This window comes from Prionailurus bengalensis, chromosome B4 (genome assembly GCF_016509475.1).
Source record: "Prionailurus bengalensis isolate Pbe53 chromosome B4, Fcat_Pben_1.1_paternal_pri, whole genome shotgun sequence".
Classification (NCBI taxonomy): Eukaryota; Metazoa; Chordata; class Mammalia; order Carnivora; family Felidae; genus Prionailurus; species Prionailurus bengalensis.
Genome location: NC_057358.1, coordinates 4,501,300 through 4,524,289, shown reverse-complemented (window position 1 = coordinate 4,524,289; position 22,990 = coordinate 4,501,300). Strand labels below are relative to the sequence as shown.

The following is a 22,990-nucleotide window of genomic DNA, read 5'->3' as shown; positions in this document are numbered from 1 at the left end:
AGTGCCATCCGGTGAGCAGAGAGGACACGAGTCACACACAGCCCTGAGCGAGCCCACTGGACGGACCCCGGACGCTGAGCGCAGGAGGGCAATGACCCACGTGTCCTCTCTGCTTGGGGTTCCCACAGCCGTATTTAAGTAAGAAAAGCCTCTGTGTTGAACTGAGACCCTCTCCCGCCTTCACCCAGCTTGTCTCTGCACGTGTGAACGTAAAGATTTTGCTTTAAAACCATCTGGGGGGATTGAGGGAACAGAGCCACACAGATGGCGGGAGGCCGGCCCAGGGTCTCAAGCAGGGCTGGGTGACACAGGTAGAGACTCGTGCTATGGTCTCAAATCCTGTATTTAAATATTTCCATAATACAACCTTTTTTCCGAGGGTAGAGGCCCGCCACACAGCCTGTCTGGTCAAAATCCTGTCACACTGTGCTCAAAGGAGCCGTAGGACTGGGGGGTTCTCCACAGAGAGCGAGCACCGCTCCCAGGGCGGCTCCCTTCCCATCACCCACCACCGGAACTGTGTGGACCTCTCAGGGAGCGCAGCTCTGTTCCAGGCAGGAATCCACCCAAGTCAAAGCCGGTCGCCCCCACCTCCCTGGCAGAGCCCTGCCTCGGCTCGGGCCTCGTGGACCCGTTGGGCCGGGCCGGGGGGGAAGAGGGAGGCTGTGCTCAGTATTCTATGTTGAAAGGATAGTCCTTGTGGTTTTTAGCTCTGAAAAACAGGAAAACAAATCAAAATGAAATGTTTATTACGTTTAAGAGAAACCTTCTAAAAGACACAGCTGTGTGTTTTCAAGCTCCCGATGTATTCAGTTAGTCTTGGGACTCATTCAGAGGCCCATCCTCCGAGGGGAAAGCCTCATGAGAAGGTTTAATTAACCTAAAATGCATACGATCAACACCTATTCGGAATCGCCTCAACCCGAATACTGTTCCCTCCCCCTGGAACGGAGGTAAAGGAGACATATTTACGTGGGCAAGGTGCACATTCGGAAATTCCTGTCCAGATCGAGGATGTCGTTCATGTCCCTTTCTGATAATTCAAAGTCAAACACCTGCACCCAAAACAAAACGTTCATGGTGAAGTCAGTCCAGTGACCATCTCGTTGAGCACACGTCGCCTGCAAAGCGCTGCACCAGACCTGCCGGGGACACAAGATGCGGAAGAAACACTGCACGCGGCACCTGCAACTTCCCCGATCATCAGCCTTCCTCCGGGAACCGCGGCTGTGACCCTGTGCCTGACGCTGGCTGCCCCGGGCTGGGTGAGAGCCCCTGCAAAGACAGGACGTGTACTGCAGTCCCCCCCACCGAGGGGAATAAGGGACGAGCCGGAATCAAGAGGTGGGAGGTGAGCAAAGAATTTTTCCCGTCGCTCAAAAACAAAACAAAACAAAAAACACAAAAAAAGAACCCCCCCCCCCCAAAAAAATGAAAAACACCAAAAAACCCCTCCAAAACCAAATAAAAGTGAAAAACCAAAAACATTCGTGCCCCACGCCCTCCCAGCTCGGACACTGGGTCCCCGGGACCACTGGCTCTGACGGTAGCCATAACACAGTGTAATTCTTGTTTCTTTCCTCATAAAGCAGAATTCTAAGCTGCACCCCCTTTGCTCCTAATACCCGTGAGGACTATGACCCCCACTCCTGAAACACGATCTGTTCTCACAGGAGAGCCAGCCCCGGTCCCCAGCTGAGGAGCCGGGAGGGAGGGTGCAGCGACTCCCGGGAGGGGACCGGCCGGGCCCGGCCTCTACCCACAGGAGACCCTCCACCCGGTCTAGCAGAAACCAAGGGCTCCGTGTCAGCAGAGGCTCTGACTGGAGGGCAGCCTTCGGTTCTGGAAGGGCCCCACGAATCCAGGCAGCCGGGCGCAGCGGTCCTGAGACTTGGGGACCAGGCACCCGGCTCGGGGGCACAGCCCTGCGAGCCTCTGGCCGGCACCCCGGCTGTTTTGGGACCTCCTGTTCGCCGGATCCCGGGCTGGGTTCGTGCCTGTCACACCCTGGGGTTCCTCGTGCTGTGGCCGCAGCTCCGCCCGGCCCCTCTGCTGCGTCAAAGCCACACAGGGCCTGCTTGTGCGGTGGTCAGACCCCCAGCTGACTACCGTGTGATCCCAAACCCTCCGAATAAAAGAAGAAAAGAACCCTTTCCTGGATATTCTCACGGATCCGTGTTGGGGTGACAGATTTGGGGATCACAATCACATTCCTCTGGATCTGAAATCGGATCACAATCTGCAGAAAAAAGATCTCGTATCAAACAAGGGGAATCACAGATTCACACTTTACTGTGCAAAGTCCCAAAGTCAGGACAGCCGGAACTTTTATTACAGGCTCTTCTGTCCCAAAGTCCCTCAGAACCCCAACTGTCATTTTCTGCACAGTTCCTCCAATGTGTGTAATGGCCACGACTGGTCCATGGAAAAGCTCAGAGGACCTGCCAACGCCTTAATGCCAGTTCACGGAGACGCCCAGCCCCCAAACACTGGACATGAGAGCAAGGAAGTCTTTTCTGTTCCACTCGGCCGGGGGGCCCCACATTTGGAGTCCCGCCCACGGGCCTCGCAGCCTTAGTGGGTGGGAGCAGGCGCCCCCTGTGCTGGTGAATTGGAAGCTTGGGGCCAGAGTGAGCAAACCCTTCCTCCGTCCAGTCCCCTGCTCCGAGAGGAAGCGGGGAGACCCCCCCTCCCCCAGCCTGCGGGTAGCCCCTCCTACCTGGGCGGGAGACCTGTTGTACTTCTGTGCGATCCTCTGAATCACAGGGTCATCCAGGAGGGCCACCCCCTCACTAGAGGGAGCAGGACAGGGCAGGGTTCAGGGGGGACAAGGCTGGGTGCCTCCTGCTTTCAGACACACAGTACCTCCTCCAAAACCAAGACCTAGGTTTATTTTTGTCTGATCACAATACTTGCTCCGGGTAGGAAATTCAAATGATGTACAGGAGCTCATCACCCGCATCCCACCATCTAGAGAAGACATTTCGGTGGGGACAGCTGGGCACGCTGCTTTTCCATGGACATTTGGTGTTTTCTCGAGAGCCAGGGGGCAACGTGAGAGCGTAGGAGGCAACGCGTTCTCCGGGCTTTGGAGAGGCCCTGGGCAGGTAGGGCTGACTTCTGAGCTCTTACTGCGGGGCCTGGGGCGGGGCCTCTAGCGCTGCTGGTAAATATTGTCGATATTCACGATGGTAATTTCAGAACAGTTCAACTCAAATACCAAAACCGAGGGGAAGCTTCAGTGCAGAGAACTGGAAGGCTGTGGCCATGGCACTATCCCTCAGGGTTTGTCCAGCAGGGACAGGCCCTGGTCACCCTGGAGAGCCATTGCTTTGGCCCCTGCCACCCACTGTGGCTCCAGTACCCCAAGTTCAGCCGCAGAACAGGACCCCGCCTTCCAGCAGCTCCCCAGCCGCTACGAAGTTCAAACACATGTGCCCCACTTCCCACAGGAGACACACAGGTCATAAGAGTCAAATGCTTTCAGCCCTTCCTGGGCCCCTAGTCTGCCCAGGTCCTGAGCCAGGGGCTGTTGGAGAGCCACAAGTTACATGCGGCCCCTGTACTCACGCAGCTCTGACAAGTGGGAGACCGAAAAGAAAATAATGGCAAGACAGTGTAACGAGGGTTATGGACAAAACCTCGATAAGGGGAGTCAGGAGGGCTTCCTGGAGGAGGTGATGCTGACTTGAACTGGGCATTAGAAATCAGAGTTAGCCAGACTTTAAAAACACAAGATGGTAACAAGATCTCTAGAGGGACGCCTGGTGGCTCAGTCGGTTAAGCGTCCGACCTCGGCTCAGGTCATGATCTCACTGCTCATGAGTTTGAGCCCCGCATCGGACTCTGTGCGGACAGTTCAGAGCCTGGAGCCTGCTTCCAGTTCTGTCTCCATCTCTCTTTGCTCCTCCCCTGCTCGCTGTCTCTGTCTCTCTCTCAAATATAAAATAAACCATTAAAAAAATATATATATAAACAAGATCTCTAGGTAAAGAGACCAACCTATGCAAAGGCACAGGCTAGAAACACGGGGGTCTACTCCGGGAGCCCCGCGTGGGTTCAGGTGGTGGGTGCACACTGTTTGCGGGAAGACACGAGGCCAGAATTAGGCCGAGGCCAGACTGGCTGGGGCTCCTAGGCCCTGCCAAGAACCGAAGGATTTTCAAGCAGGAGAGTGACCTGATCAGACTGAGACGGCTCCCTCGGCTCCCGCGCGGACAACGGATTGGAGCCGGGCAAATCGGAGCGGACAGGCTGCTCTGATTACCGGAGAGAACTCCCACTTAACTCGGGCCGTGATGGCGAGAACAGAGATCAACAGACAGATCCCGGGTTCTCTGGCAGAATCAGAGTGGATTCTGGGGGATGGGCTGGAAAGGCAGGATTGCCGGGTGTCTGGTCTGGGGGTGCCGAGCGGGTGGGGGCTCGTGAACGGACGCAGGGCGCACAGCACACGGTTCCGGTGCTGGGGAAAGAGGACGCGTGCAGATGGAGGTATCTGTGACCCATCTCGACCGGAAGGCGTAGCAGCGGGCCCGACATGCTGGTCAAGAGCTCAGACCAGGCTGCTGCCCTCCTCTGGCCGCGGGCGCCGGCCCCTCCCCCAGCCCACACGCCCCGCCCACACCTGCCTGTGTTAGGCCCTCCGATAACTATCCAAACCCAGCAGGAGGGGGCATCTCTCCCCCCCCACCCCCACCACGGACACACCCCCACCTGGAACCGCCGAGGGGCCGGTAGGCTGTCACGGTCACATCTCTGGATTGGCAAAAGTTGATCAGATTCTTCTGGGTAAGATACGGGTGGCACTCGACCTACAAGGAGAAGCACCGCTTACCGAGAAAATTCAGGTCACCGTACACGGGGGAAGGGCACACTCTTCATGTCTCGGCTGTCGCCGATGAGCTCCGGGACCGCCTCGGGGCTCAAGCGTCCACACCTAAAGTAAAAGCCACTGAGAACGGGCAGGAGGAACACCCCGTCGCCGGACGCTCGGCTGGCACCTGCTCCGGGAGGCCCTCCCTCTGACCCTTTACTTTCCGCTCTCGCCGGCGTCACCATCTGACATCTTCCACATCGTACTTATTGGCTGTTGTCTGTCTCCCGCCGCTTGATGCGAGGTCCACAGAGGCAGGGGTCTGGGCTGACTTTGTTTTGTTCCCAGACACGCCCCCAACATCCAGAATAAGCCGGCCAGAGAACCCTCTGTCAAGGCTCGGCAGGTGCATGGAGGACGCTGGGGAGTCATGTGGGACACACGTGCTCCAGGGGACTCCAGTGGACATTTTGAGAAACTTGAGAGCGGGATTTCTGCCTGCACATTCTGCAAATTCTTACGTACAATTCCAGGTCATCAGTGGGCTGAAAATACTCCTTTAGAGTGAATAAAGAGCTGCAAACAGTGCCCTTGAGGGTCAGGAACGTGCTGGGCACAGCCACCACAAATAGCAAGGAAAACTCTTCTGAGGGGACGTTGCTGGGGGCTCAGAACCCCAATTAGGAAACAGCCCCTCAGGCCCCTCCCACCCCACAGAGGAGGCAACAGCTCTCCTGCCCCCCCCTTAAAGTGCTGCTCAACAGGAACCCCGGCAGAACGGCGGCGTATATCATGCACATGAACATTCTAGGCACGCCAGGGTTTAAAGCAGGGAAGCTAAGGGGCACCTGGGTGGCTCAGTTGGTTGGGCAGCTGACTTTCAGCTCAGGTCATGATCTTGCGGTCTGTGGGTTCGAGCCCCGCATCGGGCTCTGTGCTGACAGCTTGGAGCCTATTTCAGATTCTGTGTCTCCCTCTCTCTGACCCTCCCCTGTTCATGCTCTGTCTCAAAAACAAACAAACAAACAAACAAACAAACAAACAAATAAAGCAGGGAAGCTAAGGCATGCCTCGCGTCGGGACAGGTGCCGCTCTGAGGAAGGCGGCTAGGAGAGCTTCCAGAAGGCAGACGCTGTTGGGCTTTGGGCTCCAGGCGCTGACCAGCACGCTCCCCTGTGGAAACTCGCTGAGCGATGCCCGACCTCTCCTGCATCCACGCTACACCGTGTTTATAAAAAATGGAACGTGATGCTCTATTCTCAATATCCCCAAGCGGAAACTATGCAAGTGGCGTGTGCACGCAGCAGAATCCCACGCAGAAATCAGAACGACGGACGATCGTACAGGAATACGGAGGAATCCAACAGACGCGATGTTGGAGGAAGCCAGATGGGAAAGAGTACGTAATGGGTCACTTTATCTACATAAAGTTCAAGAGCCAGTGTCCGCTGTTAGTAATCGGCACACGGGCTGCCCTTTGTCGGGGGCGGTCAACAGGAGGAAGCGTGGTGGGGCTTCGGGTGCTGGTCACGCGCTGTTTCTCGATCTGGATGTAGGCACAGAGCGAGACTCGGTTTACGAGAATTTACTGAGCTCTACTGTCATGGGTGCACTTTTTAAATGTACATGACACCTGAGCAAATGTTTAGGTAAAAGAATGTACTGCAAAAAGGCCCTTTCTGCAAGCGAAGCCCTCTCCTCACGAGCCAGCTCTCTGCACAAAAGTCCTGGCAGAGTCCGTGAACCTGGGGTCTTTCGGCTGCCCGCCCCCCAGGTGGAGGGACGGGGAGGGGCCCAGGTGCCTTCCCAGGAAGCCGCGAGCAGCGACGTCAGGGAGGGAGGAGGGCGAGACAGGAGTGTCACCACTTCTGCACGGAGAGGACCAAGCTCAGCCCGTGGCCGACCTCCCGAGGACCCTACCTAATCGAACAAGCCTTTCCAGAAGCTCTCCGGCCTCGGCACCCGTTACTTGCCTCACCGCTCCCTAAGTCACCATTTTTGCAGCTACGGGAGAAAAATGCCTACTCTGTGCCCCTTGTTTCGTTTCCAGCGTAGCCAGGGGGAACGGAACGGCTGAAAAGCCAACTCCATCTGTTAAAGCCTCACCTGGTTCGTCAGTGGCTTGAACCTCAGGTTGGGTTTATTCAAAAGCCTCTCGAGCTGCTGGTGGTTGAAGTTTGACACCCCGATGGCTCTCACCAGCCCCGTGACCACCAGGTCCTCCATGGCCTAAAGACAACAAACAGTCATTCTGCTTCCCCCTCCCCCCACCATCGCCCACGCCCCTCCCTCCTCTGCACACGTCGCTAAACCGGCTCCGCTAAACCGGCTCCACCGGGGCTTCTAAATATCCCACCCGATGCCCCACAGGCATTTCTGCCCCCAGGGCCTCTAGTGGCCGGGGACCCTGGGCACGTTGTGTGACCACACTGAGCCTCAGTGTCCTCATCTGCAAAGTGGGGACGAGCTTGTTCATGTCACAGGGTTGTTTTAAGGATCCCATCAAGTAACACACACAAAGCATTTAGCGCAGGGCTAGAATGTGGCCAACACTCAACACTTCAGCTGTTATTTCTCCCCTTCCTCTGAACATGTGCGACACAGGGTTCGGCAGGGATGCCCGTCGCTCGCCGCTCTTTCTACCTAGCGTATACGCTTCCTAAGCGCAGTGACGTGCCATCATCCTCCTGCTGGCCGTGAACTTCAGGAGGTGTCGGGCTGGCGTGGGGCACCTCGTCAACAGTAGGTCCTGGGTCCTGAGCGGCCACGGGCCGGGGACCAGTCAGCGTGCACCAGCCACTGCCTGGAGGCACCAGCATCGCCCGGAGCCTCACCCGGGCTGCACGCGGCCCGGACCCCAAGCCACAGCCCTCCTGAGGGGCAATGCCGTGGGACAGAAAGCGCTGGGGCCCCTGGACGCTGGTCCTGACAGCCCAGATCCCTCATCTAATCTGTTTTGCCGATTGCCCTGTTTAAGAGAAATGGGGGGAGGGAGAGGGTGGCCTGACTGGTGCACCTGCCGACTCTTCCTGGTGCTTAAAGGCCTTCTCTCGCCCATCTCCCTGGACTCAGCAGGCTCCAGCGGGAGCTCACTGTTTCCCAGGACTCACACCGGCCCTCCTCGGTCCCACACCGTTGGTGAGATTACACGTGCCAGGTCAGCGGGGCCCCACGGGAACACCGTCCCCTTCCACACCTGCACCCCTCACCCACGATGCCGCTGCTCGCTACTTTATTCCAGGTCTCTTCCCCCTTTTTGCCCGGAAACCTGCCACTCGGCCTCCAGCCCCACACAGGCCTGGCTGGGCTGCCGGACCTCGTTCCGAGATGCTCGAGGCCCAGCGGTCCGCAGCCACACGACAGCAGTGGTAGCTACGGCCAGGTAATGGACAGGGGGATTCTTAAATGTTCTTTCTCATACTCTTCCGTATTTCTGTAACGACCAAGTGATACTCTCTCATCAACAAACAAGTGGACACCGGGGTGCCTGGGTGGCTCAGTCGGTCAAGCGTCCGACTTTGGCTCAGGTCACGATCTCACAGTTCCTGGGTTCGAGCCCCGCATCGGGCCCTGTGCTGACAGCTCACAGCCCGGAGCCTGCTTCGGATTCTGTGTCTCCCTCTCTCTCTGTTCCTCCCCCGCTTGTGTTTTCTCTCTCTCTCAAAAATAAATAAACATTAAAAAAAACAAAAACAAAAAGTCGACACTGAGACTAAAACGGGGGGGGGGGTCTGACTTAGTCATCCCTGCAACTGACGTCCTGGCAGAGGAACCAGCCGGAACTAGGGCGGCAGATGAGCAGCCGGGATCCGGTGCTGGTTTCCCGGCCACAGCGCACACGAGTGTGTCGGGGGACAACCGCACCCCTCCCCCCACGCATGCACACGACCCGCCGTCACCTCGCCCGGGGCCGGCAGGACGCGCCTCACCTCCCACGTGTCCAGGAAGTCCGTGTCGCTGGGCAGCACCATGCCGTTGCGGTCCAGGGGCAGGTCTTCCTCCCCGGGCTGGGAGGGGCAGAGGCGGGGGCGGACAAGGGACCGTGGGGTCCTTGAGGAGGCCTGGGGAGAGCTCCCCACACCCCCCGCCGGGCCTGACCAGAGGGAAGGTGCTGCCCCTGGGCTCTGCGCCTCCCGGACGGTACCTTGAAGCCCATGGGCCAGTGCATGAGGTAGAGGTCCAGGTAATCCAGCTTCAAGGCCTTGAGACTCTTGGTGCAGGCCGCCTTCACCAAGGACTTCTCATGTCTGGTGCACCAGAGCTATGGGGGGCGCGGGGGGAGGAGGAAGCCAGCGTCAACTTCTGCCCCTCAGTCCCCCAAGTCCGGGAGCAGGAAGACAGACGGCATCTGGGACCAGACGGCAACGAATACGGCGGGGGCAGCGACATCACCCTCAGATGGTTCCGGAACTCTCTCGGGAAGGGGTCTCCAAAAGCGGGCTCCTTCTGCCTGACTCCCACTACAGGGAGACAGGGCCACTGTGAAACATTTGGGAGGGGGCGGTCTGGTTATTTGGATCCACTAGGACCAGAATAAACAACCAGAACCAGACCAAAGCAAACGGCTGTAAGCAGAGAGGAGGAGAACTCTGGAGAACTTGTACGTTGCTTCCCACCTACGTCTCCTCCACGTTCAAGGGCCTCTGTTCTCAGGGCCTCGTAATCGTGCAGGTTAAATTAGGGAAGTTAACACCCACTGCCTTGTATTGATTTAGAGATTTCCAGCCACACCCCCTGTGAAGTAGAAAATTTGCCATTTTCTCCCTCCCATTTCGTCCCCTGTTACACTATTTAGTTCTATGACGGAAGCTAATCCGAAGACTCTGTCACAGCAAGAGAAAAACCAAAAATAAATAAGTACGAGAAAGAGAATTAAAAGATATAAAAACAGACTCTCACCATAGTATATTGATGACAAAAGAGAAGAAAAAAAACCCCTAAAAATTATCATTAACAATGGTACTCTCGAAACAGCGAGTATAAAAAAAATTGTATTTCCGTGACTTTCCCGAATTGCGGGAAGAGTGAACACACTTCCCCTGCAGACTCAGAGGGTACCAGGAGCAGCGGGCCCCGGGTGACGGGGCTGATCGAGCGATCCGTCACCCACCTCGCCTCGCCTCGCCCTCACCAGCCCTCTGCCCTCGCTCCACAGGCACTGATGACTTACAGAAATCATCCGGAAGCGGAACAGAAGGGCAAATCTACAGAAACCACACTGAGTCCTGCAATTGTGGAAATTAGTCCCGGAAACTCCTCAGGAGATGATCGAATCCAGACCCCCGTTTTATACACGGTGGAGCTGTGTCATCCAGGGACTCTCCTGGTCCCTCGGGGTTTGTGACAGGAGGTGGGGCCGTGACAGATGGCCGGGCCATGAGAGACAGCGGAAATGACAACCCGTGGCTCCTGGCCTCAGAGTCCTAACAATCTGCTTCAAAGTCCAAGGCAGGGGAGTTCCGGAACTCTCCCGCGGTCTGGACCTGCCCCTACCGGGCCCTGAGCACCTGTCTCCCTCCTGAGCCGGCTCCCGCGGTCCAAGTTCGGGCTGTGAGTGTCCTCTGCCTCCCGCTCCAACGCCTGCTCCCTCCGGCTGCTGCAGTCACCCAGCTCTGACACAAGTCTGGCTTGTCCGGAACCGAGCTCCCTGCTGAGAACCCGTGCGGTTGTGCGGTGTGTGCGAAGAGTAAGCCCCTTGAAAGGCGTGACTTCGTCACCTGGCCTGTCCCTGCTGCAGCCGCACTTCTCATGACTGACGTTTTCCGATCCAGGAGCACCGAGCTCCTTCCAGGCCCCCGTCCCCCCGGTGCTGTCCCGTGCCTCGGGCCCCTGCCCATGCTGTCCCCTCTGCTTGTCAGGCTGTCCCCGACACCTGCACCTGCGCCGCATCCAGTGCGTGCACGAAGCCTCACGAGTGTCCCGAACGCACTGGTCATCAGCTCCTGTGGGACCAGAAGACCCTCCTCCCCACGCTCGGCTACCCTGCTGACCCAGCCCGCGTGGGCTGCACCCTGCTCGCCCTGCACGCCGAGTCCTACCTTACTGACGACAAACAGGTCCTGCCGGGTCACCACGCCCTCCTTGATCTTGCACTGGATCCCGGCTCCGACCTCACTCTCGTTGTGGTACAAGTAAGCGCAGTCAAAGTGCCGGAACCCCGCGTCTATCGCCACTTTCACTGCCTCCGTCACCTCGCCCGGAGCTGCCTGCAAAACGAACGTGACAGAGGCGGTCCGCCCACATCAGGCCATCCCAACCTCAGCGCTGGAAAATGTAGAGTCAAACAACACATGAGCGAGGAAGCGCTAAAATTGGGGAAGGTCAGGGGCAGAAAGGATTTAGATGCAACCTAAGTTCCAACACCTTTCTGTACCTGGGGGAAACCCTATAGGTATTTTAGGGCCTGCAAAGAACCGAGCGAGATGCCGCGCTTCCCGAATGAGCAAAGGAATAAATACATGCGGGGTGAATCGGGATAGACACTGAGACGCAAGAAGGTGTAGACTCACCCTCTACCCGAGGAGACCAGGGGGCCAAGTGTGAAGGTAAGCGGGTGTCCACTCACACGAAGACAACCCGGCACACGTGGGGCACCTCCCCAAGCCCCGAGGGGCACTACGGATTCCCTCAAGAAGGTGAGGTTCAGAAAACGCTCGCGGTGAGCTGGGTGGCTCAAGCGAGCAAAGGGATGGGACGCGGGGGCAGAGGCCTGGGGAGGACTCGGGACACAAGGCACGAGCATCCCCAAGGGCTCTGCAGCCCACAGGGCACCCCCTCGCGTGAGCCTCACTAACCCCAGGCGCCGGGCCAGAAGATTGGTCCGCCTCTGACAAGCAGCACATTCTGGGGGGCTAGAAGCTAAGGAAGCGTCCACCTGAAGTTAGACAACGATCCACCCAGGAATTAAAAGGAAAGGGCATCTGGAGACACAGACGCACATCAAGTAAAGATATGACACAGAAGATCAACAGAGCCGGGGGTTAGTTCTTTGAAAGACCTTAATAAGGTGGACAATCTTCTCACAAGACTGGAAACCCGAAAACCGGTCATACAGATACAACAGAGACCCCAAATCTCAGGAAATGCTACCAGTAACTCTCAGCTGACAATTGGGAAAATTGAAAAGAATGAGGGAAATCCCTAGAAAACCTTGCTCAAGAAGAAGCAAAAGCTGACTTCTCCGATAATTATTTCTAAAATGAAGCAATTAAACACACAGAGTTCTGCAAAAATTTCAAGGATGTAATCGTCCCAATTTAACACAAAATCTTTCAGAGAAGAGAAAAAGAGAGAATACTCCCAACGCCTTCTACCAAACCGGCATAACCCTGGAGTCAAAAGCAGACAAAAATATTCAAAGGAAAGGCCTGCGTTCATCTCACCCATGAATAAGAGTTGCAAAAATCCTAAGTAAAATGACATCAGAATGGATGCGACAATGTATATGAAAAACTAACATACCACACCCACAGAGCTTATCTTAGAGAGCCAAGGGTGGCTTGATATTAGAAAATCCATAATAATTCACCACATTAACAGATTAAAAAAGAAATCACATGGGGGTGCTTGGGTGGCTCCGGTTGGTAGAGCATTCAACTCTGGAGCTCATCTAAGGTCATGATCCCAAGGTCGTGGGTTCGAGCCCTGTGTTGGGTTCTGCACCGAACGTGGAGCCTGCTTGGGATCCTCTCTCTCTCTCCCTCTGTCTTCCTCCCCCGCATGTGTGCTCTCTAAAATTAAAAAAATAATAATAAAAAAATAAAAAATAAATCATGTCAGTCAATGTTGGATAAAATTCAACACCCATCTGTGATTTAAACTCTCAGTCAACTTGGAAAAAATGAAGCTCTTTAACCTGGTAAAGAATGTCCACATTTAAAACAATAATAAATATAATTAAAAAAAAAAAAAACAAAAAACAAGAACAAAAGCAAGCCAAAGAACAAATGGGCAAACATCATCCTAAATGTCCAAGTATCAGAAACAGTCCCTTAAAGTCAGGAACAGAACAAGAATGGTCACTGTAGTGGAGGTCCTAGCCATCCAGAAGCAACTCAGAAAAAACAATTTGGGACTTAAGGATCAGAAAAAAAGAAATGAAAGTATCATTACTTGCAGATGATACGATCATTTATGTAGAAAGCCCAAACGAATTCATAGGCAAATTAAAAGAACTCACAAGACAATTTGCCAAAGTGGCTGAAAATGTGATGAATATACCAAAGAAGGCTTTTTTCTTTTTTTTAAAGAAGGCTCCACACCCAACAGAGGGCTTGAACTCCCGACCCCAAGATCAAAAGTCCAGCATGCTCCAGCGACTGGGCCAGCCAAGCACTCGGAGATGATTGTTTTTCAATGCATCAACAGCAAACAAGCTGAAGACATAATTTCAGAGGAGTTTCATTTCCAATAGTATCGCGGACGGTCCAGGATCAGGAATGATTCCATCAAATGAAGTGTATGCTTTGTACAGGGCAAGCTGTATATACAACCAGATGAAGAGAGAGAGACGCCTTCAATCCAGGACAATTCATTAACACAGAAATACACTGGGCTTGTAGAAAGCCAGATTTAGTATCATCAAGTTGCCAGTTCTCCCAGACTGATCTACAGATTTAATGTGATTCCGCAGGCCCAGAGGGGCTCTGTCCCCACCTCTGGGACCTAGGCTGCCCTGTGTTTTCTATGGCAGAGATGTGAGCTCCAAGCCTAGGCTCCAGGATGCCCCTTGCTCTCTGGTGCCTGGGCCATCACCACGAGAATACCCCAGATTCTCCTGCTTGAGGTGGAGACTTGCGTTGAGCCACGAGCAGCCCAACGGTCCCAAGTGAGAGCAGCCAAACCCCAGACACTGAGCGAGTGGCCCGGATGCATAGAGCCCAGCTGACCACCCAACAGGCAGCAGTGATGATGCACATGCTGCCGTACACGATGGAGCTTCTATGATTGGTTGTGGGTGCATCGCTTCCGGAGCAACCGACAGCTGATGGTTGATCTGTGACGGTACACTGCTGGAAATAACTAAATCCAAGCAAGACTTTGTGTGGATCCAGAAGGGGTCACTAAGACTGGTCCATGCACCTGAAGCCCAACAACCACAAAAAGGAACCTTTGGGCCACTGAAACGGCTTCTGCAGGTTTCCCTTCACCGTGTGCAAGGCAGTACGCCTGGACTCCCACCCCCAGCAGAAGACAGTGCATAGGAGCAGGACTGGAGGTGGGCAAGAAAGTGCAAGCATGTAACCCCCTGAGCAGCTCCCGAAAGCACATCCAGGGCCACATGCTGAGAACCACAGTGAGTAGAGTTGCCTCCTTGGTCTTTAAGAGTTGGTAAGTACATAGAAGAAACGATTTAAATACTGTTTTGATGAGCAGGGGTTGATGATTCCAATGCCTACTCATCTGGTAGCTTCTTAAGTGACTTCTCAAATGAACATCTTTATTGAAGACAAAGTGTACAGAAACAAAAGAAACAAGGAAGGCCTGTTGGCGCCTGACTGAAATCACGGATAGGAGTCACAACGGCCAAAGTGCAGCAAGTCCCCGAGTGCCCCGCCTGGTTCTCACTGGGCGCTGCACGCTTTCCCTCTGAAACCCCACTGGCGGTGGGGGCACCTCCTTGTCTGTCCTGCGGGTGGCAAGTCCCGCCAGCCTCTGGGGAGGCGCCACCAGCCACGACCACCAGCCCCGACCCAGACACTGCCCCGACCACCTGCTGCTCCCAGCCACGACCACCAGCCTCGACCCCAGACCTCCGGCCCTGACCCAGCCTCACCACCGTCCCCTCGGGGCTCCCGCGAACTTTTACTTCCGAACGCCCCAGGCACCGCCAGCATTTCCGGAGAACCTCTCCCTTCAAACGGGGGCGGTGGCGCCGAGGCCGGCGGCCCTGGGGGGCCCCCTCCGCGTCCCGGAGCGCCGCGGACGGGAAAGGCCCTCCTTCCCCCAGGTCGTGAGGCCACCTCACCTTCCAGGTGCCCAGGCCCAGAGCCGGGATCTTCTCCATGCTTGCCAGCACTGACGCCGCGGCCGCACGACTCCGGGGGCGCCACTCCGCCTCTAGCTCTGCGACTGGGGACGGCGGGTGGGTGGGCGTGCGGGCGGGCGCTCCGATTGGCCGCAGCGCCAAGCGGGGGGCGGTGCCGGCGGGAGGCAGCTCTGATTGGCTGGCGGCTCCAGGGTGCCGTTAGCTGGAGACGCCCCTCGGGCCAGGGGACACACCCACAAGTCTGGAAGCGGGAGAAGCGGCGGTGTCTGTGCGCCAGCGCCAGACTTTTCGGCTCTGTTCGCGCCGTCCCAACTCGGCTCCGATCTTACAGCCACAGGTCCTGGGAGCACAGCGTCAGGAGGGGCGAGATGCCAGACTGGTGGGCTGGTGTTTCGAGGGTCCCAGGGTCGGCAGGGCCAGGCCATCCCCAGGACGGACGGCACAGGTCTGGAGCTCTGTGTCCACCGCTCTGGGCGCCTGGCACCGGGGAAACCCCTAACACCCACCCTCACGGGGAGGGGGCTCCATAATAGAGAGGGAAGACCTTCCTCCTCTGCAGCCTGATGTGCTTGCGGCAGGAATCCCGAGGGTCCCACAGGCTTCTAGGAGTTGCCGGCCTCGGTTCTCCACCGACGACACACTAGGCTGAGTCCAGTAAATGTCTACTCCCCGTGGCCCCTAGGGACTGAAGACCTGGGTAATGCAGAATGTGGCGGGGCACTGGACTGCGCCTGCCTCCGAGGACCAAGGACCCTCCCTCCCTGCCGGAGCCTCAGGTGGAAGTGGGCGGAGTCCCTGCCCTGGAGGGGCTGAGTAGGTTCCTGGGTGAACCGGACACCCCGGTACAGTGGTCGGGACTGGGGAATATGGTGCCTAGGTCCCACGCATTCCCCCCTGCAGCCCCCAGGTCCTAACCCCTTTGTCGCCTGGGGCCTGGGAACCCCACTGCCTTGGGGACCCCAAAGGTGTGTTAATCTCTAGTTTCCCGCCTGGGGCTGCAGTTCTGGTTCCCACCACCAGGCGGTGATCACTGCTCTACCAAGCACCTGGCCCAGGGAAGGGACACCCCCTTGCCTCTGACCCAACGTGGACCTTTTATTATGAGCTTCTCTGAAACGGGAGGGAGCTCCCAGACCCTCTCACTGGCTCCTTCGGCTCCTGCCTCACGCAGAGTGAGTGCTGTAAGAACCCACATGGTCCCTGCCCTCCAGGAGCTCACGGCCCAGGGTGGGGGATGGACAAAAGCATGCAAGAGATCAAGGGCTCTGTGGAAGTGAAGCAGGGTGCTTGAGGGCCAGCCAGGAGCCCCTAAGCACGGTCTAAAAGGCCTCCAGGTGGCATTCATGCTGTGACCAGAAAGACAAGAGAAGCTGGCCCTGTACAAGTCTGGGAACAGTGTGCTGGGGGAAGGGAAGCTCACAAGTGCAGAGACCCAGAGGCAGAAGCGCATTTGGCCAGAGGGGCTCAGAAGAAGCCACTGCTGCTGGAGAGAGCTGGGGAGGGAGGAGGGAGGGAGGGAGGAGAGCAGGGCCAGACGTGGGCCTGGCAGGATATACTGCTTGTCTATGTGTGAGACACTTTATCCTGACTAGTGCTCCCAAAAGCAAACACTATCCCAGGGTCTGTGATTAGGGCCCCCGCTTAGCCCAGGTGAAGCCTGTGCCTCAAGGTCTCCCAGGAGCCTGGGCTGTGGTTTCAGCTGAGGCTGGGTTGGGGCAGGGTCCCCTTCTGAGCTCATTCACAAGTTACCGGCAATATTCTCCCTGCCCCTCTCCCCTGCTCACACTCTCTCTAAAGTAAAAAAAAAAACAAAAACAAAAACAAAAAACCAGTAATATTTTGTAAGAGATTTTCACCTCCGTGGTTCGGTTCATTTCTAAGTACTTTATTCTTTTTGATGCTATTATAAATGGAGTTATGTTTCTTTTTTTTTTTTTTTTTAACGTTTATTTTTGGGACAGAGAGAGACAGAGCATGAACGGGGGAGGGGCAGAGAGAGAGGGAACACAGAATCGGAAACAGGCTCCAGGCTCTGAGCCATCAGCCCGGAGCCCGACGCGGGGCTCGAACTCCCGGACTGCGAGATCGTGACCTGGCTGAAGTCGGACGCTTAACCGACTGCGCCACCCAGGCGCCCCTGGAGTTATGTTTCAATTTCCTTTTCAGATCATTGTTTATATGGAAATACGCCTGATTTTTGAGTGTTAATTGTGTATCCTGCAACTTGGCTGAATCCTGTTTTAGTTTTGACAGTTTTCTGGTGGATTTTTCTACTTAAATGATGTCATCTATGAACACAGTCCATTTTACTTCTTCCTTTCTAGTTTAGACGCCTCCTACTTTCTTTCATTGCCTCACTGCTTTGCCTAGGACTTAAGATACCAGATTGAACAGAAATAGCAAGAGTGGGCGGCCTTGCCTTGTTCCTGACCTGACCGCGGAGGATGACATTAGACACGAGCTTTTCATAAGAGGCCTTTATTACGTTGGTCTTTATGATGGAAGAGGTTGAACCTTGTCACGTGCTATTCCTGCCTCGGCTGGGACAAGCATGAGCTTCCTCCCACGCTCTATCCACATACACTGCACATTTTTGCGGACGAGCTCTCCTACGTTTGGCTTCGTTTGCTGTGCTCAGACCTGCGCAGCATCCATATGGGGGCCTCTGGGCTGAACTGACACTTTGTCGTACTCTAGTTTGCATCACTACCCCACTGCCTCACTCACTGTAGCTGAACAAAAAGTCTGAATATCTGGTGTTGTATGTCCTCCAACTATGTTCTTCCAGGTTGTTCTGGTTCTTGGCCCTTTGTATTTCTGCATAAATTGTGAAGTTAGCTCATGGGTTTCCGAAAAGAAATACCTGCTGAGGTATTTTATGGGGATTGTATTTGTATCGCATCCATAAATCAAACCGGGAGCACTGACACTTTACCACTGTCCCGGGGAAAAGACACCACAACTTACAAAGGAAGAAACGATAAACTGGGAACGAATTTTTCTAACTCGTATCTCAGGCAAAGAGCCTACACCCCCTATAAATAGAGATCCTAGAAACTGATAAGAAAAAGAACAGCCCCGGGCAAAATACATTAAAACACACTTCACAAAAAAGAAATATAAAGAGCCTCAAACACATGATATATACTCAGTCTCGGTCATGACAAAATTACTAAATCCAAAAGAAGCTGTGTACAAACAGGGACTTTTATTCATTGTTGACAAGAATGCACGGTGCCTTTGGATGGAGGCAGTCTGGCCACACGTATCAACAATCCCAGTTCAGGGACTTTATCCCACGGAAACACCTCCACACTTTGACATCTGCACATGGTCCTGCACTGCGGCCTTCTGCATACCAGCAAAAGATTGGAAACAAGCCACTTTCCTTCATCAGAGGTCCGTGAGATAAAATGGCGACCACCCACCAGATGCAACACAACGCAGGCAGGGCAGGCGAGGAAGAAACTGTGAGGCGTGAAGCTTCTTATCTACTGGTTTGCCGAGATCTCTCCCTGGTCCTGACTGCCCGCAGGGCCAACCGCTCGCTCTTCTGTCCCTCCCACTCTGAGCTGGATTTTTGAGCACCTGGATACATGGCTTCAATGCCAGGGTCAGCGTGGCCACTGGTGGTTAAAGCCCAGGGATCCGAGCCCCGTTTGCACACTGGCCAGAAGGGGACCCTAGATGGTCTCTCGGAAGACATTACCCAGCTCCCTTGGTGAACTCTGGGGTTACCAGAGGGAAGACGGGTCATAGGAAGCTCTTGGTCTCACAGGATCAAGACCAACTTCGTGTAGGAACCTAAGGATGAGATTTCCTCACAAGCCCACTTTGAAGATGGCCACACCGAGGACCTCTGAAGGGAACGCTCACAGGGGCGTTCAGACCAGTAAGCCCACCAGCCCTCCAGCCCCACCCAGATTCGTCTCGAGCTGCTGGACAAGGTCGTGTGTACAACCTGCCAATCCCGGCAGCTGCTCCCGGAAGGGCTTGGACTGCTTGTCTGTGACCCACGTGCCCTCGCTGGAGCCCCGCTCCCGCCAGCTCCGTGCAAGCAGGGACGGTGCTTTTCCTGTGCTTTCTTCCCAAGCCTCTAGAATAGTGCCTGGTACACAGTAGGCCCTCACACGAGCGCTGAATCCGTGTGATGCTCCCAGTTCCCGCAGGCTGCTGTTACTTTCCAGATGTGGAAACCTGAGATGCAAAGTCATCCTGGGTTAGCTGACCGACTCATTCATTCGTTCGTTCATTCATTCATGCATTCATTCATGTATCTAGCACCTATGTGCCGCTCCCTTTAACGTGCAGGCATCTGGAATATAAATGTGAACCCTAAACACTCTCCCTGCCCTCGAGCTCACAGCTGAACAGGGGGGACTGTATCCACCCCACAGCCAGTAAGGGGGGCTGCAAAGCTACAGCCACGTCCAGCACAAGATCTTGCCCAGCTCTGGAGTCAGAGGCAGCTCTGGCACCAGCCGTGGAGCTCCAGGATCAGAGACCCCTCCGGCTCCCACACATGGACCAGCTCGGGGGTTATAGCCAGCTGCGGCTCTGGCGCCAGACCGAGAGCCGGGGTCAGCTCTCTCACCAATTCTGCTACCGGGGCCAGGGCCAGAGTGTCACGACGAGAGCCAGCTCCAGCACCAGCCCCGGTCCCGGGTCCCGCGCCAGTCCCCAAGCCAGAGCCAGGCATTGCCAGCGTGACGCTGACTCCCATGCTGAGCCCACCCCGGCGTCTCCCCGGCATCCGCTCCTGAGCAACAACCGGGGCCGCTTCTGGCACTAGAGCTGTCTCGGGAAAACAGTGTTTGTTTCTAAGTGTTCTTTTTCTTTTTCCCATACGTTAAAGTTTATTACATTTTATGTTTTAAAATGCACACACAGTGGAAATTTAACTTTTAATCCTTTTAAATTGTACAATTCAGTGGCATTAAGTAAATCCAATATGCTGTGCGACCATCACCACTATCTATTTCTAGAATGTTCTCATCACGCTAAACAGAAACCCTGTATACGTTACCGCAGACATCGGACTCTGCCGGGCCCCCCAGGCCCGGTTCCAGCTCTGGGGGATTCCAGAAGCTCTTTTCAGGAGCCAGGGATACTTGGCTTTTTCTGTGGGTGCAGGGTGGGAAACACTGGCACCGCCAAGGGTCCTGGTGCCCACACCGCTTGCCCCCCTGACCACCACTAATGTCCTTTCCGTTTCTGTGCATTTCCTTCTCCCGGCCTGCAGCCACGGCTGACCCTTCCTCTGTCCCTTCCCCTGCCCATCTCCCACCAACACTGAAGGCCCTGACGATGCCAACCTGCTCTACACCATGAACCCTCCCTGCCGACTGGACCTCTGTCCTAAAGAATCAGACTTGCACCAAGAGGGCAAAGGTCAGGCATGCAGCCAGCTCAACCCTCCCACCCCCTACAGGAAGCAGACAGGACTCAAAACTCACTGGCCCCTAGCGCTGGCCGCATTCCCCCAGGGGCTAGTCAAGCAGCTATGTACTTACGGACTGAGCCCCCCAGACAAACCTTCCAGCCCAGGCCACTCCCAGGGCCCAGACACCGCCCCCCCCAAAGCCCGTCTGTGACCAGACACGATGCCTGCCCTTCAACAGGCTGGCCCGGCCTCCCCTGTCCACTCACAGCCCTCCATGTCTTCTGTGCTCTCGGACCCAGAAGACTAGCCGACACCTGCCAAGGAGTGTGACCACACACGCTGCCTTCCATACACCTCCCCACCCTTGGTGAGCGCAGGTCACAGCCACGACTCGCCGCCCAGCCACGCGCTCGCCTGCTCGTGTAGAGCCCAGGACCAGGGGTGGTCCCCACTCCCAGGCCTCGGACAGGCGCAGGTGCGCCCTCTAAGTCAGCAGCTGGTGGCCCACATGTTCAGCGTGCACTGGGTCACCTCCTCCAATTCCGGACAGGAGGCCAAGGTGAGCATCTTCTTGGCATTACCACTGGCCAGTAAGTGACGTTTCTGCCTCGTCCGCTGCCCCACCAGCTCTTATCCTTCCCGGTCCCCCCTTCCTGGCACCGGTGTTTCCCTCTGCACCCACAGGAAGAGCCAAGCGCCCTCGGCTCCGGAACAGAGCGTCAGGAATCCCCTGGAGCAGGAGGCGGGCCTGCCCGCCCCCCCCCCCCCCGGCCGGCAGAGTCTGGCCATCCGCTGCTCTTGGTGTCCCCACCATTCCGGGACCCACAATCCTGTCATCCCCAAGCCTTCGGGGCACAGGTCAGCCTCCATCAGCCCCTCTTCCTCTTCAGCTTGACCACAACCACCAGCCCGCGTGGGGACATCAGCGACACGTGCAACGGCATTCTGGTGAGCGGGCTGGGCCGGGCAAGCCCCGGTCCCCCTCAGACTTCTCCCGAGCGGCTATTCTGAAAAGTAGCAAAGCTCTGGGCTCTCCAGGCTTCATGCCCATCCCTGGGAGGAGGCAGACAGCCACCGTCCCCGCTGCACGGAGGGGGACAGGGGGGACGCCTCACCTGGAGCGCCGGCCAGCTCCGAAACCGAGTGAGGAGTCAGAGCCAGGCCAGATACGGAGCTAGAGCCAGCTCGGGCTGAAGGCAGACTCACAGCCCCGACTCTGCATCTGTTACCAAGTTCGAGCCTGTGCCAGCCGCGCCTCCTGCACCTGCCCCGGTACCTGCTCCGGCACCTGTTCCAACCCTGGCTCTAGCACCTGCTCCGGCACCTGCTCTCGCACCACCACCACGAGCAGAGCCAGCTCTAACACTGACTCCAGTCAGACGCCACTCATCCCCTCTCCTGCACCAGTTCCGGCACTGGTGGTACCTCCAGAGCTAGAAGCAGCTGCAAACAGACTGCAGGTCAGGACTGGCCATCGCCAGGTTCAGAGAAAGACTCTGGTCCAGCGCCAGCTCTGGAGCTATGATCTGCCGCCACGCCAATTACAGAGACGCAGCCGCTGTGAGTTCCACGCTCCACGGCCAGCCCCGGCTCCAGCCCCGGCTCCCACCCGCACCAGCCCCAAGCCCTGAGCCGGCTCCGACCGACCGACACTACTGCAGAGGCGGGGCGAGCGGAGAACGCACAGCCAGGGTCACTAACACGCCACATCCAACCCCAGCTCCCGGACGAGAAGCAGATCTGGCACCACCTCTGGGGCCAGCGCAGGAGACCCGGCTGGCAGCCGCTCCAGAAACAGAGCCTCTCCATCCCTAGTCTGCGGCCGCATCCTGTTCTTTTCCAACTTGCGCCCCCTTTTGCCATCTACTCCACGGTCACCTGTATGTTCATAAAAGGTATGTTCGCGAACATAAAATTCATGTTAAATAGTTGACATTGAAGACATTTTAACCTGTCCAAGTCAATGCCACTCATTACATTCACTATGCGTCACACCCATCACTGTTGGTTCTAGAACATGTTTATCAGCCCAAACAGAAACACCGTCCCTACTAAGCAGTGGCTCCCCACTCCCCACCCCCGCACACCGCACCCACCCAGGAGTTTTGCACCCGTGTTATCACACAACACGTGGCCTTTCCCGAAGGGTCGCTTTCACTTAGCACGTTCCACGCTTCGTCCACGTCGTGGCCTCTATCAGTGGCTCATTCTCTTTCGGGCGGAGTAATATTGCACCGTTTATCCACTCATCTCACCGAGACCTGGGTTTCCACCTTCCAGACGCGGTGGAGAGTATTGACTGCTACGAATACTTACATACAGGTATTTGCGTAAACACCTGCCTACAATTCTTTTGGTATAGACCTCGGAGTGGAATTGCTGGGTGCTGGCTCAAACGACAATGCTACGCTCCACTTCCCGAGGAACTGCTCCCAGACTTGTACCTGTCACAGTGCCCCCAGGAACAACTGAAAATTTCTCAGCATCTTCCCCGACAGTCGTGCTTTCCTGTTTTTAAATCGTAGCCATTCTAGTGGGCGTGGCATGGCATCTCATTGTGGTTTCTTTTTAATAATTTTATTTATTTTTGAGACAGAGAGAGACAGAGCATGAGCAGGGAAGGGGCAGAGAGAGAGGGAGACACAGGATCCAAAGCAGGCTCCAGGCTCTGAGCCATCAGCACAGAGCCCGACGCGGGGCTCGAACTCACGTGACTGTGAGATCATGACCTGAGCTGAAGTCAGACACTCAACCGACTGAGCCACCCAGGCGCCCCCCCCCCTTTTTTTTTTCATCTCATTGT

General features: G+C 55.9%; 1 protein-coding gene across 4 annotated transcripts; it reads right to left on the bottom strand.

The window, feature by feature from the left end:
- Window positions 1-325: 325 nt before the first annotated feature.
- AKR1E2 (aldo-keto reductase family 1 member E2) lies at window positions 326-14,914 on the bottom strand. 4 transcript variants are annotated; one of them, XM_043564784.1, is made up of 11 exons: window positions 14,784-14,861; window positions 14,177-14,253; window positions 10,855-11,022; window positions 8,961-9,077; window positions 8,746-8,823; window positions 6,923-7,045; window positions 4,717-4,814; window positions 2,720-2,792; window positions 2,156-2,239; window positions 973-1,055; window positions 326-712 (listed from the first exon to the last, which is right to left on the bottom strand). In XM_043564784.1, exons 2-11 carry the CDS (start codon window positions 14,216-14,218, stop codon window positions 670-672), a joined length of 909 nt encoding a protein of 302 aa, XP_043420719.1. In that variant the 5' UTR covers window positions 14,219-14,253; window positions 14,784-14,861; the 3' UTR covers window positions 326-669. The 4 variants fall into 4 exon arrangements, with proteins under 4 accessions (XP_043420719.1, XP_043420722.1, XP_043420720.1 ...); XM_043564785.1 differs by lacking the exon at window positions 326-712 and adding an exon at window positions 733-880 and having other exon boundaries at window positions 14,784-14,889; XM_043564787.1 differs by lacking the exon at window positions 14,177-14,253 and having other exon boundaries at window positions 2,150-2,239; window positions 14,784-14,913.
- Between the last annotated feature and the right edge of the window lie 8,076 nt (window positions 14,915-22,990).

Coding starts and splice junctions, on each gene's coding strand:
- AKR1E2 (XM_043564785.1), bottom strand. CDS start 14,218: ATGAGTAGGCATTGGAATCATCAACCCCTGCTCATCAAAACA. Junction 8,824..8,960: donor ACTGGCCCATGGGCTTCAAG/GTACCGTCCGGG, acceptor TGCCCCTCCCAG/CCCGGGGAGGAAGACCTGCC. Junction 7,046..8,745: donor ACTTCCTGGACACGTGGGAG/GTGAGGCGCGTC, acceptor TGTTGTCTTTAG/GCCATGGAGGACCTGGTGGT.